At 34.5% G+C, this 13,169-nt stretch overlaps 1 protein-coding gene across 1 annotated transcript in view; it reads right to left on the bottom strand.

Moving 5' to 3' along the window:
• Positions 1 to 12,181, bottom strand: part of LOC110378439 (gamma-aminobutyric acid receptor alpha-like) — a 29,416-nt gene extending 17,235 nt beyond the window's left edge. The window contains exon 1 of the mRNA XM_064036466.1: positions 12,018 to 12,181. Coding sequence (XP_063892536.1) covers positions 12,018 to 12,088 — 71 coding nt within the window. The 5' untranslated portion in view covers positions 12,089 to 12,181. The remainder of the gene's footprint in view (positions 1 to 12,017) is intronic.
• Between the last annotated feature and the right edge of the window lie 988 nt (positions 12,182 to 13,169).

Consider the following 13,169-nt stretch of genomic DNA (forward strand, 5'->3'; position numbering starts at 1 on the left):
CTGTCTTTTAAACAAAAGGAAAACAAGACATTAATATGACGTTGCTTTGTAAAACATTTTAAAATTCCCGCAGTCTCCTCTTGGCTATGTTCCGGCGTCATTTTACACAATATTACGCTAAACTTTATTTTCTTGACAAAGGACGAAGTGGGTTGTATGAGAAATATGAAAAATGCAGTTGGGGTAGACGAGGGGGGTAAGATTTATTTCCTGCACTTAAATAAGCGGTGCTGCATTCAGGTGGCAGTGAGGTGTGAACGTGCGGGAGTTTCTCAAGAGCAGTTCAACAAGCTTCGCCTCGTTATGGCGCAGCTATCGGATTTACAAGAGATTTTAAAGTCTTCGGATTAAGTATGCTGAATGCTGGGCCGAGGAAAACAGTTGTCTGGCTCATCTGGCTCGAGTTGTCTGGATTTGTATTTACATTTTTAGTACCGTGATTGTGCTGTTGTTATATGAGAAGAGGTCTTTCACTTACTATACAAAGACCCTGAATGCCGAATGCAAGTGACTTAATTAGAGATGAAATAAACAAAATCAAAACTTTACAGTAAGGCCCAAGTCCATAATCGCTGGCGACTTTCAAGTCTGAAAGAAATCTAACCTCAGTTCTATAAATATGTAACCAGTTAAAAGTCAGCTAAGTGATAATGAATCGTTAGTAGTGGCTTTTGACATTGACTAACATCATCTCAGCGGTCGATAGTTGGCAGCCCGTCAAGTTTGCCTCGTTTTGCCCTTGCGATAATAAGTAGGTACTGAGCGCAGCCTCGATAGAGACGTTACCTTTACGAGGACTCATGTTTTCATACATTATCTTGTCATTGGCATATTTTGGACATATATCTTGGTTAGATTGATGAGTAGTCGATTTTAGGGACGGATGTGAAAGATCATATTAAGCTTCCCGTGAAAGTTGTTAAATCTGTTCGGATCTAGGCATATGCTAATTTAAGAAAAAGATAAGAATTAAGCTAGTTACGTTAGGCTATATAATGATGTAGATTGTCGTCACCTATTTAAATCCACTCAACACTCCAATAACAAGTCCATGTTTATTCAAAGAATTGATATTTTAGTGACACCTCGTTTCGTCACCGAGAAGGAAAGGGCTCTCGTAAATCTTCGGTCTCTTAAACATGTAAGTCGCAAGTTGAAAGGACCTTTCGACACGCATCGCCGGTCGCGATAAGCACGGTGGGATGCGATATTTTCACTTACCGCTTACCTATCTGTGACGGGAGATAGAAAGTGCTTTATTGAATCACCATGTAGTGCAATAAGCGTAAGTGACTTGGACATTATTTTTATTCCTTATTGCACGCAAAAATATGTTTCATTACACACGCAATACATAAGTAGTAATGTACAAAGGCGAGCTTAACCCAGAGTTGAGTTCTCACAGAAAACTTTAGAGTGATAGAGAGATTCGATAGGAAATGGTAGGGGATATTACTTATTATATCAACATAATAAGGCAATGAACATCTTTCATAGAAAATAATAAGGCGTTAGACTGATTGATAAACGTTGTAATTTTTCTATAAATATTATTATATTTTTTCAGCAAAAAGAAAATACGTTTATTGTTCACATGCCAGACAAATAATAATCGCTACGATTTGTTTGATTTAACTATCAAATAAATTAGGTAAATGTCTTGTGTCTTGATTTAGTAGACTAGACGTAGTTACATAGTGATTCAGAAGAAAGCCAATTATTATTCTTCTCGTATTTTTTTTTCGACGATGATGAATAGCGAAGTCTGTAAGATTTCTTTTGTCAAGATTTAAATAGAATTTAACAGCATTAGGTTTCAAAGTCTAATGATGGATTTGTACCATTAAAATCAATTGGAGATAGTCTCTCTTACGTGTCAATGTTGAAAAGATAATTGGAGATATCTATTACTTAGGTACCTAACTAAATTTATGAAAACTCTAACAATCTCTTCAAGTAGGTTCGTATTGAAGGTAGGCCCTGTTTGTGAACCGATCAGCTTCTTACATAAGAAGGGTACACTTACGTAGGTTCTTATCCGAAACGACACTGAATCGTTCAAACATGATAACACTTTTTATTCATTGGTTTCCTTGTAAGTTTTCTTACCTGTCTACACCTGAACAACCCTTTTCTGTTACCATCTATATTTAGCATATAGATGTTGTATATTGGACTAAAAACTGAATATTTTTACTTAAATGACCACTGCATTTATAAAAAAAAAAAACAAACACATAAGTCATATTATACCCATCAAAAGATCGTGTAATTTCTTGTAATAACACTATAAACTTTTAAGTTAAGCTAAACTAATAAAATCCTTTTCAAATTCATTTAAAAATCTATTCAGCTTTATAAAGCTAAAAATAAAGTTAAAAACAAATCTATTAGGATTTCCGCTCTATTAATTTTTAAGCCTGCATTTTCCGAGCTCCGGCGAAGGATTGTGGGGATACCTGTGTCCCGCGGCGACGCTCGTACACAAGCCGAGCTATGCAAGTTTAAATCCTGAACCGACTCAGTTTCTAATTCAAACACATTTCCGTTTCTAAAGGCTTTTACTTTATTCTTGTTGTGCGGTTGAATTTATTGTTAGAAAAATAATATGTTCAATGTAAAAAGTCTACTACCTATTACCTATCTATAAGTTAAGGACTACTTTAGAATTTCCAATAACGTTTGAAGCTACATTACATTAAAATCTGCATTAATGGCATCTATAAGTGGCAACATTTTTCAGTCAGTTTTGTATTAGTAAAATGCACAGTATCCTACCATATTATACACGTTTATACGCTACAGATTTTACCACAAAAAAGCTCCAGCTAGACTTTAATGAAATTCGCATGACGACCTCTTCATCCCCACATCATATTTTTAGTACACAACTAAATCCGGCACGAATATCGGGATTTGCGAAGCAATCAACAACAAGTAATGTAATAACAAATTACGTCATAATAAATCACGGACCGACGTATAAGATATACATGGGATGTGAGCTAGTACGTTTGGTAATGTTATTTCCCAATCTATCACCAGTATTGTGTCCGAGGGGGGAGGTACGTAAGGGGTGAGGTGCGGGAGAACGACGGGGTTCAATGAGCGATGTATGACAGAAGTAAGATTTGGGCATATACTTCATTTTACTCATAGACATTTATATATAGGAGATACTTAGGAGAAAAAAAAATAAAACAAAAGAAAATCACAACAATTTGTTCACTTGGACAAATTATAAAAAAAGGTATTTCTTAAAATTCTATAACTTTATACTTATTTAGTAATTTCAATGCAAATATATAATAATAAACCTGAAGGGGGATTTGAATCCAATGAATGAATTAGAATTAGTAATACAAACTTTACATGCAGTGACCTAGCCGCAACCTCGGCGTAATGAATTTCTTTATACAAAATAATTTCTTATACAACTTGTTTATAAGTAGTCTCATCTATTATTGTGATAAGAATGAAGATTAGACAATAATTATAGTATAGAAAATTCCCTATTAGTAATATATAGAGCTTCAAGATTATGATACAATTATGTGGCCACAGAGTTGAGGATTAAGGAGCATCGTTACTAAATTGCTTTGCTAACGGCAAGTAAACGGATTAGGGGGGTCCGTATCATTAAACAGACGCCTAGCATAATGGCTGGTCCGTGCTACTCGGGGTTTAGTCAGACAGAGCGACTGGGAGCGGCTGTATCTATTCGAATGTAGACCTATACACGAGAAACTCCTTGCGCTAAATCTGAGCGACATGTAACTTGTGACCTCTTGAATTGAGAACTGTAATTAAAATAGAGGGTTTTCAAATAAATTGGTCTATGTAATGTAAGACAGATAATCTTATTGCCAATAAATGCATTGGATACTCAAAATAAAGAAAATAATTGCAGATTATCGTATTTCGATTTCATGATCAACTGCTTGAAAATTTTCTATACATATACTATAAAGTAACTTGCTCGTAAAATCGTTTAAAGTGCATCACAAACATAAAGATAACTACAATGTTTATGTAGTTTGAAAGCAAAACATGAATACATTTTTATACGTTAAAATGTGTGGACACATACCGGAGATTGAATCTTCAAAGTAAAGGTTAGCCTTTCATACATTTACATGGCAAAATCTTCATCGTAAACAACCTTATTTTAGGAAAATATGAATCTTTATGTACCTCAAAACCTAGCAGAAAAGACAAAGTACGTAAATCAATTTCTATATAAAAATAATTTAGGCCAAAAGACTGTTAAAAGAACATTAACGAAAAATAAAATATTCTAAATGCGAAAATGATGTTTGCTAATTACATCAAGTTTTTTGGACCAAATATTAATTCAATATTCGTTACATTTTTGGAGAAAATTTTGTGGTAAATTATTGAGAAAATAACGTTGCCTTTAAAATTAGGTTACGTACATACATAAGTTGTCAAAGTATGATGTATGTTGATAGATAACTTCCGAAATGTCGGCTGACCGCAGTTTCGAGCGACATAATTCCGTGGTCAGCAAACAGTAGGTACCACTAACTAATGAAAAATTGACCACCCCAGGTTCGTGATCTGTCTGCGGGTTGTTCGAAAGAGGTACCGCGGCCCTAGCACATAAGGCCTACGACGGAACACGACGGCTTTTAGTCAGTAAGAGTCTGACACTCCCTCACCGCTGCTAACCCACAGCGGGAGGGGTCATTTGATGATTTTTTACGTCGTTAAAGAAAGAAAAAAAAAAAAGGTTCGTGATCTGTAGGTTACACATTTGCTCTAATAAAATTAATGTTTCTTTTCACCAGTTTTCTTTATTAAACGCCGAAGTCTTAAGATTGGAAAGCGTTTCCTTTTTTCGTCTACGGTTTTTCTAGTAACCCAAAGCTTGAATTATTTTTCTTATATCGAGATTGAACGTAGGTGACCGTAGTATAGAAATATGTATATTTCTTCCTCAGTAAAGCTAACAAGTCTTCCTCGTTTGAGAAGAGCCTGTGCCCTGAAAAAGGACAATCTAAATGGCTAATGACGACGAATGTAACAAAAATAATGCTATTTTAACCGATGTACAGATTGGTTAATGTTTGTAATTTATTCAATTAGTGGTTGCAAACATAATGTTTAGCGGTTAAGGGATGCGATAGGGTTACAGGGTCGCGTCCCACAGGCTATCCATTCGGAAACGTGATCATTTAACTCATGATTTTAATTCTAATTTTAGATATTCTTATTTGTTTTATGGTTGACGACAAATTGCTAGCAATCAATATAAAATATGCCTTTATGTACAAATTCATGTTTAATTTAAAGTTTGTAGGTCCAAAGTCTCAAAGTCAAATTGAATTAGTTTTGTTACAAATCTTTTCATTTCTTCAGAAATCTCCATCATCAATAATATAAAGCTGGCAGAAAACTTTCTTACAGACAATATTTTACATACATACATATATGCAAAAAAAAAACTTATATAATAGGCATACTAAGCCGACTTACCTACAACGCTTGAACAAATAAAATAAACATCAAAGAGGGAACTGCTGACTGTTAACAAATAAATAAATACAACGAAACGGGAAATCAAAATCAACCGGTAGACTACCAGATAATGAATCTGCAAACACTTTCAAACATTCTTTTATTTTTGTTTCGGTAAAGTCGGATACAACATATAGGTATTCGTATGTGCTAAGATTTTACCTACTTAGTTTGTTAGCTGTGTTCGTATAAGTACTTAATTGACTTGGAATCTCGAAATAATGGAATATAGGAGGAATAATAAGACTTGCGATAATCTGGTTGAAACAATTAGGAAAAGTAACGCCAAACAATTTTTTGCCAAAGCTTTTGATAAACTACGAAATGTGTCTGTTATGTTTGGTGTTATAGCTAGGACTAGAGAAGTTATGTAATTTGAATTTTAACAAAGTTTTATTGCTCTATAAAAAGTAATACGTTTTTCATTCAATTTCAATAAAATCCGTCGTGGATTTAAAATTGCGTTTTTTGCCTGAAAATTAAAACTAAGTTTCGGTAATTTTTTTCCTGTTTTTTAATCATATTTATTTTCTATTCAGTAATAAGATTTTCAGTAATTACTTGAGGTGAAAGGTTCAAATGGTTTAAGATTAAAAGGCGAAAAGAGTCACGTGTTTAATATTAAAATATATTAACGTAAAGGTTTGAGTTGAAGGGAGCAATTTTAATAACATTCGTGGCGTGTATACATTTTAGAAGATTTTCGCGTATAATATGAGGTGTAGAAAGATCTTTGAACCATCACTATAGCCTCATTTAGCAACGTGCTACAAGAACAACAAAAATACTTATATACAATTTTATACTTATAAAAAGTTTATATTTATATATATAAAAATGTATATATATTTTTGCTGTTTGTAGGAGATACACATCAAACACATAACTCATTTCATTTTTGGTGAACCCAAGATGTTGGTCACGTCCAAATATAAACGTCTTAATGTCGATATTTTTGAAACCTTTAAATCTCAAATACAAGCACGTAGAAACAGTTATGTGTCGAAGATAGAAACGTCACATTATCACGAAGCTTAGGCCTATAGGTTGCAGATCTATAGTAATATAATGAAGACGAAAAAAATCTGTTCGTTTGTACGAGGCTCCAAAACTACTGAACCGATTCGAAAAATTCTTTCACTGTTTGTAAGCTATACTCTTCCCAAGTAACATACGCTATATTTCATGAGGGTACAGGATGAAGTTCTCATGGGACGCGGGTGAAGCCGAAGGAAAACGGCTAATTCATTATAAGGTACATGTGTTTGAAGGTACAGACCTACATCATATCGATTATATTTTCATCTTCGAATATCTTATTCTAATTTCGAATTGAGCAAATAAGTAACAGATTTTCTGATTTGTAATCAAATATTTGTTAGCGATACGTTTCTTTACCAAATTACGACTACCTAAGTATATAGGTATATCATAATGATAAGCGAAGTAAGATGGAATCGTAATATAAACAAGAATATCTCAATAGATCAATATTTTGTACGCGAATACGACAGACAATACATTCAGGAATAGCATACTTAGATATAGTAGGTATGTACCTACATATACACTAAGCGGCACGGAATCTGGCCCAAGCACATTTGAGCCTTATAACCATTATTTAAATGAAAAATCTGAATTTTTATTTTAAATTTGTTTAATTTACTTTTTTACAAAAGAAAATGACTACAAACAACAGAATTGTGAGGATTTACATTGAGTTAGAAAACAGAGTCCTTTACCGCAATAATCACCATAAACTTTTTTAATTCAACATTTTTAACAAAACAGAAAGTTATCGAATTTTAATAATGGGTGTTTCTTTCTCTTGATCTGAAGAGCCTGTATACGATCTGGCATGCTCTGGATGATGTTTTTTATCTCCACCTGAGAGATCTCCTCTCAGGCTGCTACCAGCGCGGTTTTCAGTTCACTAAGAGTCCGTGGTGGGTTAGGACTTGCTTGGACCTGTCTTTTAAGCATGTCCCAGACATGTTCTACAGGATTCATGGCTGGGTTTCTTGCAGGCTAGTCCAATTTTTGAATACCGACCTCGAACAAGTAATCGGTTACGCAAAGAGCTGTGTGAGGTCGAGCATTGTCCTGCATTATACGAAATTCTTCACTTCCTATGAATCCCTGACAGGGTAAAACATGATTTTGAAGGATCTCTTTAATATACCGCACTGTTGTCAGACGACTTTTGACAACCAATAATTCAGTAGGGGCTTCTGAACTTATGCCTCGCCAAACCAAGATGGACCCACCATGAAAACCGACTGTTTGCTTGGTAGTGGTGGGAAGAAACCATTCTTCGCGCTTTCTCCATTCACATTCACGGCCGTCTGGAGCTCTTAAGACGACTCTGCATTCATCGGTCCATAAAATTTTACTCCATTGGTCATGCGTCTAATTTGCATGTTCTCTTGCAAACCTAAGTCTGGCTATGCGATAGTGCGGGAGAAGTTCCGGGCCTCGAGTTGGTCTTCGAGCATGCAGAACCCGTTCCTCCATCCTTCTTCTTATTGTGCGCTTACGGACGTTGACTTCTCTTGCTGTTTGCAAAGGCTGGCGTATCTCTAACGCAGTGAGAAACCGATTTTTCATTATTGCACATACGATAAATCGGTCGTCGTGCGCCGACGAACACCTTACACCCCCACTTTCTGGTCTTCTTGTGTAAAGGCCAGTCTGGTCATACATTTTCTAAGCATATCTTTAACTTGTACCCGGTGCACCTTAAGTTTCAACCATCTTCCGCTGCTTCCGCCCTTGACGTCTTAGCAACACTACTTGAGCAACTTGAGCTGCAGTGAGGGTAATTTTCAGATCAAATTGTGAAAAAAAGAGAAACAAAAAACGATCATAATCATAATTTTTTTTTGGAACGTGCTTAGTACTTCAGCAATTTTTATCTGAATTGAAACTTAACTTTCTGCTTTGTGTTCCAACAACGGAATCTGCTTCTAGTGTTACAAAAGTTAAACAGACACACATTTTTCTGTATTTTAATTAACAATTACGAAAGGACTGACAGTATGTCATATGAAATTAGAATTTACAACAGCTATCTGGGCTGATATCTACTTGTATTTGTTTGGGCCAAATTCTGTGCCGCTGAGTGTAGTCTAGTAGCTAGAAGCAATTTATAAGACAACCTTTATACATTTACGTCATTTATTTTTATTTATAAATAAATTGTGCCGCATTTATGAAAGAAAGTACGGAGGTCGGAGATACAGTAATGCCCTTTGAAAGCATGAAGTCCCGTCAATGTGTAGGTTGATACAAATATTCTAGAAAAGGATTCCAATTGTATAGTTGGCATAGTTAAAAATTGTTTGTTACGCAAACGCTAAAGGATAAAAGGAAATAACTTGCGGGGCGTATAACTGAGGCCGGTATTTCAAATATTTATCATCAATCAAAATTCCTTTGTTCAGAATACCTAAATGAAGAAAAGTTTTTCCCTTTGTAAGTACTTGAAGGAAAAATAACAAAACTAGATTTGGAACCCAAACAAGATTTAAAGTATTATTGTTTATTTAAATAATAGCGATCGTCTCAACAGACTTCTTGCGGGTATAATTTGAATAACTACTGAAATAGTTAGGTAGAATTTCCTTATGAATTTTTCTCACGCTTATGAGTTCATCACTAGCAAACATAAAGACAGACTCAGCAGAGGGATGTTTGGGTTAGGGGGAAACTCGCCCCTGGGCCGCGGCCCAGATTACACGGTATAATAACAGTCGGGAAAACTGGTCCGAATGTGCGGGCCAGATTACTATGTGAAAAAAGTAACGTAGGTAAATCGACCCATTGGGACTTAATTTCATAAAATCCGGTAGTTGTGAAATTTTTCACAGCTCAAAATCGTCAGGAGGCAAAAAGACTTAGATCTTTTTCATAATTTTCATCATAAATATAGTTATCGGCACGAATCTCGAGCTCTGACCTTCACCTGCGCGGAAGTATTTATTGGTATTTATTTGTGGTATGAAGTGAGGCGCTGGCGTTGGGTTTTTTTAACATGCTGTAAGTAAATAAAAATAAATATTATATCCTACTTATACACAAATATTCTAAATATTATGTAAATATCCCACCTAATCTAGATATAAAAAAAGGAAAAATAAAAACTATGTATCAATAGGAACTTCATTATTTAACGAAGTTTATATTAGCTACTAGGAGTCCAGTATTCCAGACAAAGTATTATATTTATGATGACCAATCCCGAGTGACGGCTATGACGCGATGCACTGCGGGCCAATCACCGCTTTAGCCCGCCCCCGCGCCTCACTTCATACCACAAATAAATACCAATAAATACTTCCGCGCAGGTGAAGGTCAGAGCTCGAGATTCGTGCCGATAACTATATTTATGATGAAAATTATGAAAAAGATCTAAGTCTTTTTGCCTCCTGACGATTTTGAGCTGTGAAAAATTTCACAACTACCGGATTTTATGAAATTAAGTCCCAATGGGTCGATTTACCTACGTTACTTTTTTCACATAGTAATCTGGCCCGCACATTCGGACCAGTTTTCCCGACTGTTATTATACCCTGGCGAGAACCCATAACACAGACATATTATGCACAATGCTGCTCAAATTATGATATCCCCATATTTTTAAACAAAAGAAAGCACATTTATTTAAGATCGTTATTTAATTCCACCTTTTTACTGCACGTACAAACTATTAAGTCCTGTACCAGTGCTTCTTATTCAGATGAGTTCAACTACACTGAATTTAGACGAGAATTAAAACGCTGACGCAAATGACTTAAATTAGTTTAAATGTACATATTTAAGGTACGACTAGGCGTAGGTGAAAGAGGGTATTTGAATAAGGGCAAAGAAATTACGCAGCTGTTTTGAAAGTAAAAAAAAAATATTACAATACTTAAAAAAGAACGTTGTTTTATTAGTATACAGAGCTTTTTCAGCAATAGGTATTTGAAACCAGAACCTACCGCTAAGTAAGTTAATTTCCTTAAAATTAATTAATGAATTGATTGCCGCTTGTAATGAAAAATAATACGGCCAACTTCTTCAGTATGTTATTTCGTGAATCTTTTAAGGTTTATTTTGCCTTCTTAATTAATGTTTACCGTGTAATATTTCTCAACATGTTTTTAGGGAGAATTTCATATTAGTTAGCACGTATGAGGTAACTTAGTGAATCTCTCATGACATGATACATTTAATTACCTGCACAAAACTAATCAAATAGTTTTAAACTTACAAACAAACTACTTTCAAATTGATTACAGATTTGTTGGTAATATTGTCAATAACTTGAAAGTTCCCCGGTATTAGGTGCCTACTTAACTATAGTTAGCAAATCCTTAACCGACAAGATAGGCCGTTAATTGTACCAAGAAGCAATTAAAAGTTTTGCCGTCGCTCAGCAAAGCATACCTGCGTTCGCTTGACGACAACTACCGCTCAAATAACTTTAAACATAGTTACGCATACATAGGACTTTGTGTAGTCAAAAGAGGTAATACTTACATTATATTTTAGTCACTTTAATATGGAACGTATATTTTTTGAAAAAAAAAGAAGCCTTAAAAGCGTTTTCAAGTGTCAGTTATTTTATTAACCTACAAGTTTAAAGTTCATAAGTGAGTAATTAAGTTCCATTTACATATTTGATCATTAACAGGTAGGTTATAAGAGATATATAGGAACAATTATTTTGATTTAATTTAGACATTTTTATTTACATTAAAAATAGTATACCTATAAGTCAAGTAGTAAGTAGTAGTAGTGGCAGTCCTAATAAATCAAAACGGTGACTATGTCCAACGAGTAGCTAATTGACTAATAATAATTATGTTATTTTTGATCTAATTATGATCTTGAAAAGTTCATGTTGTCAGTCTATTAATGTATTTAAAGCAGTATAGATTATTTTTGGGTAATTTAAGGCATAGTAATAATAACATTTGCGAAATTAAGTGAAAATTACGTTACATAAGACTTATTTTTGCCGAAGGCGTAGGCAGAGACTTTGGTATGTCATCATCAGTTTTATAAGTTAGAAAACATTGAGTAATAGAGCAAGTAAACAAGGCACGTGAGTTAATTATCTATACATAAAAGAAAATCAAGAAGTATTCTTCTCATCCTCTTCATAAAATCAAACGTAAGAACAAGGATAACACTTGACTTGTATTGTTAATTAAAATTGACGATTCAAAATGGCATTGATTTAATTGAACACTGTTACCATCTACTCTATTAGATTCTGCATTTATTTTTCTGTAGCATATCTGAGTAATGTTGAATAGTTTTAAGGACATGCTTATTTATTGGAATTGAGAAAACATTGATTTATTTGTTAGTGATTCATATGACAAAATAAATAAAAAAGGCGAATTGAAAAACACCATACGTTAAAAAAGTAAACAAAAGAACCAACACCTAATGCAGAAACTTTGTGAACTTATTCTAGAACTTACCTTAATGCAATAACAGCGATACAGGTGATAATCATTGTTGCAGTGTGTTTATATGTGGGCACGATATTCATGAGTATGTTTATACGCGATAATTAGTTGTGTTTGTGCGCGCGGCGTGCGGCAAGCGCGAGCGTTTTGTTGGCGGTTCGCGCGCTCCGCGGGAACGGCAGTCTCCGACAGCCAGCACGCATGCGTACTCGCAACGTAACGTACCAACTACTGACCAAATTACTTTCCAGTTTTTTGGCAATTCCACCATGTTTGAGGTCTGAAGTTTTAGTTTTGAGTGTAGAATATGAGCTTGTTTTAGTTTTCGTCGTACACGGCTTTTTAATTAGTTTAATAAATGGAATTAAATCTGCGAAAGAAACGCGATTTTTTTTCTAGGAGTTTTGAATTTAAACCACAAACAAGTCGTTCCTTAATTTTTACTAGAGCCTCATAACATCTAAACTATAATTGAAATTGAACATAACAATCACACATGTCCAAGATATGATATCTCAATAACATAGGTCGGTCTGATATCTGAAATGCAAAGCGGTCTCCTGCAGAACAATGGAGTCCAAATGGGGTGATCCCTAAGGCGCTGGCTGATTGCTCGACTGCTGGACGGGGAAGCTTCTCTTCCACCTAATAGGATTTCTCAATCCGCTGAGCGATAGCTGGCATTAAGAAAAGCCTTCGTTCGAAATGTGCACTCGAATAGAATATGTTGAAAAATGATTCGTTTGTAAACGTAAGCGGTGTGTGTCGATGTTACAGATAAATGCTTTATTGAATATTTGATGAAACAATTTGGGAATAATGAATTTTAAATGTGTTTTGGGTTTGTTTGAGACTTTTTTTAACGTAACCTAATATATGTTTTGTTTTGTAAATCTAACTAAATGAGATTTTCAATGTGATACCTACTCAGGCACACTGAATTATTTTTGTTGTTTTTTTTTTAAGTTGTTTAGTTAAGTAGTTTAGTGTTTAGACAACTATGTCTAAGTAAACTGTTTTATTACAAAGACATAAATATTTACTTCTACAGCTTAATTTAGTCAAGTCGTAAAATTTCAAAACATTTTACAGTTCACTTAAACAAAGATCCAATTTCATTTCAATTGCGAAGATTGATTGAAACTGAATTTTCATTATATTGTC

The sequence above is a fragment of the Helicoverpa armigera genome, chromosome 10, assembly GCF_030705265.1.
Source record: "Helicoverpa armigera isolate CAAS_96S chromosome 10, ASM3070526v1, whole genome shotgun sequence".
Lineage (NCBI taxonomy): Eukaryota > Metazoa > Arthropoda > Insecta > Lepidoptera > Noctuidae > Helicoverpa > Helicoverpa armigera.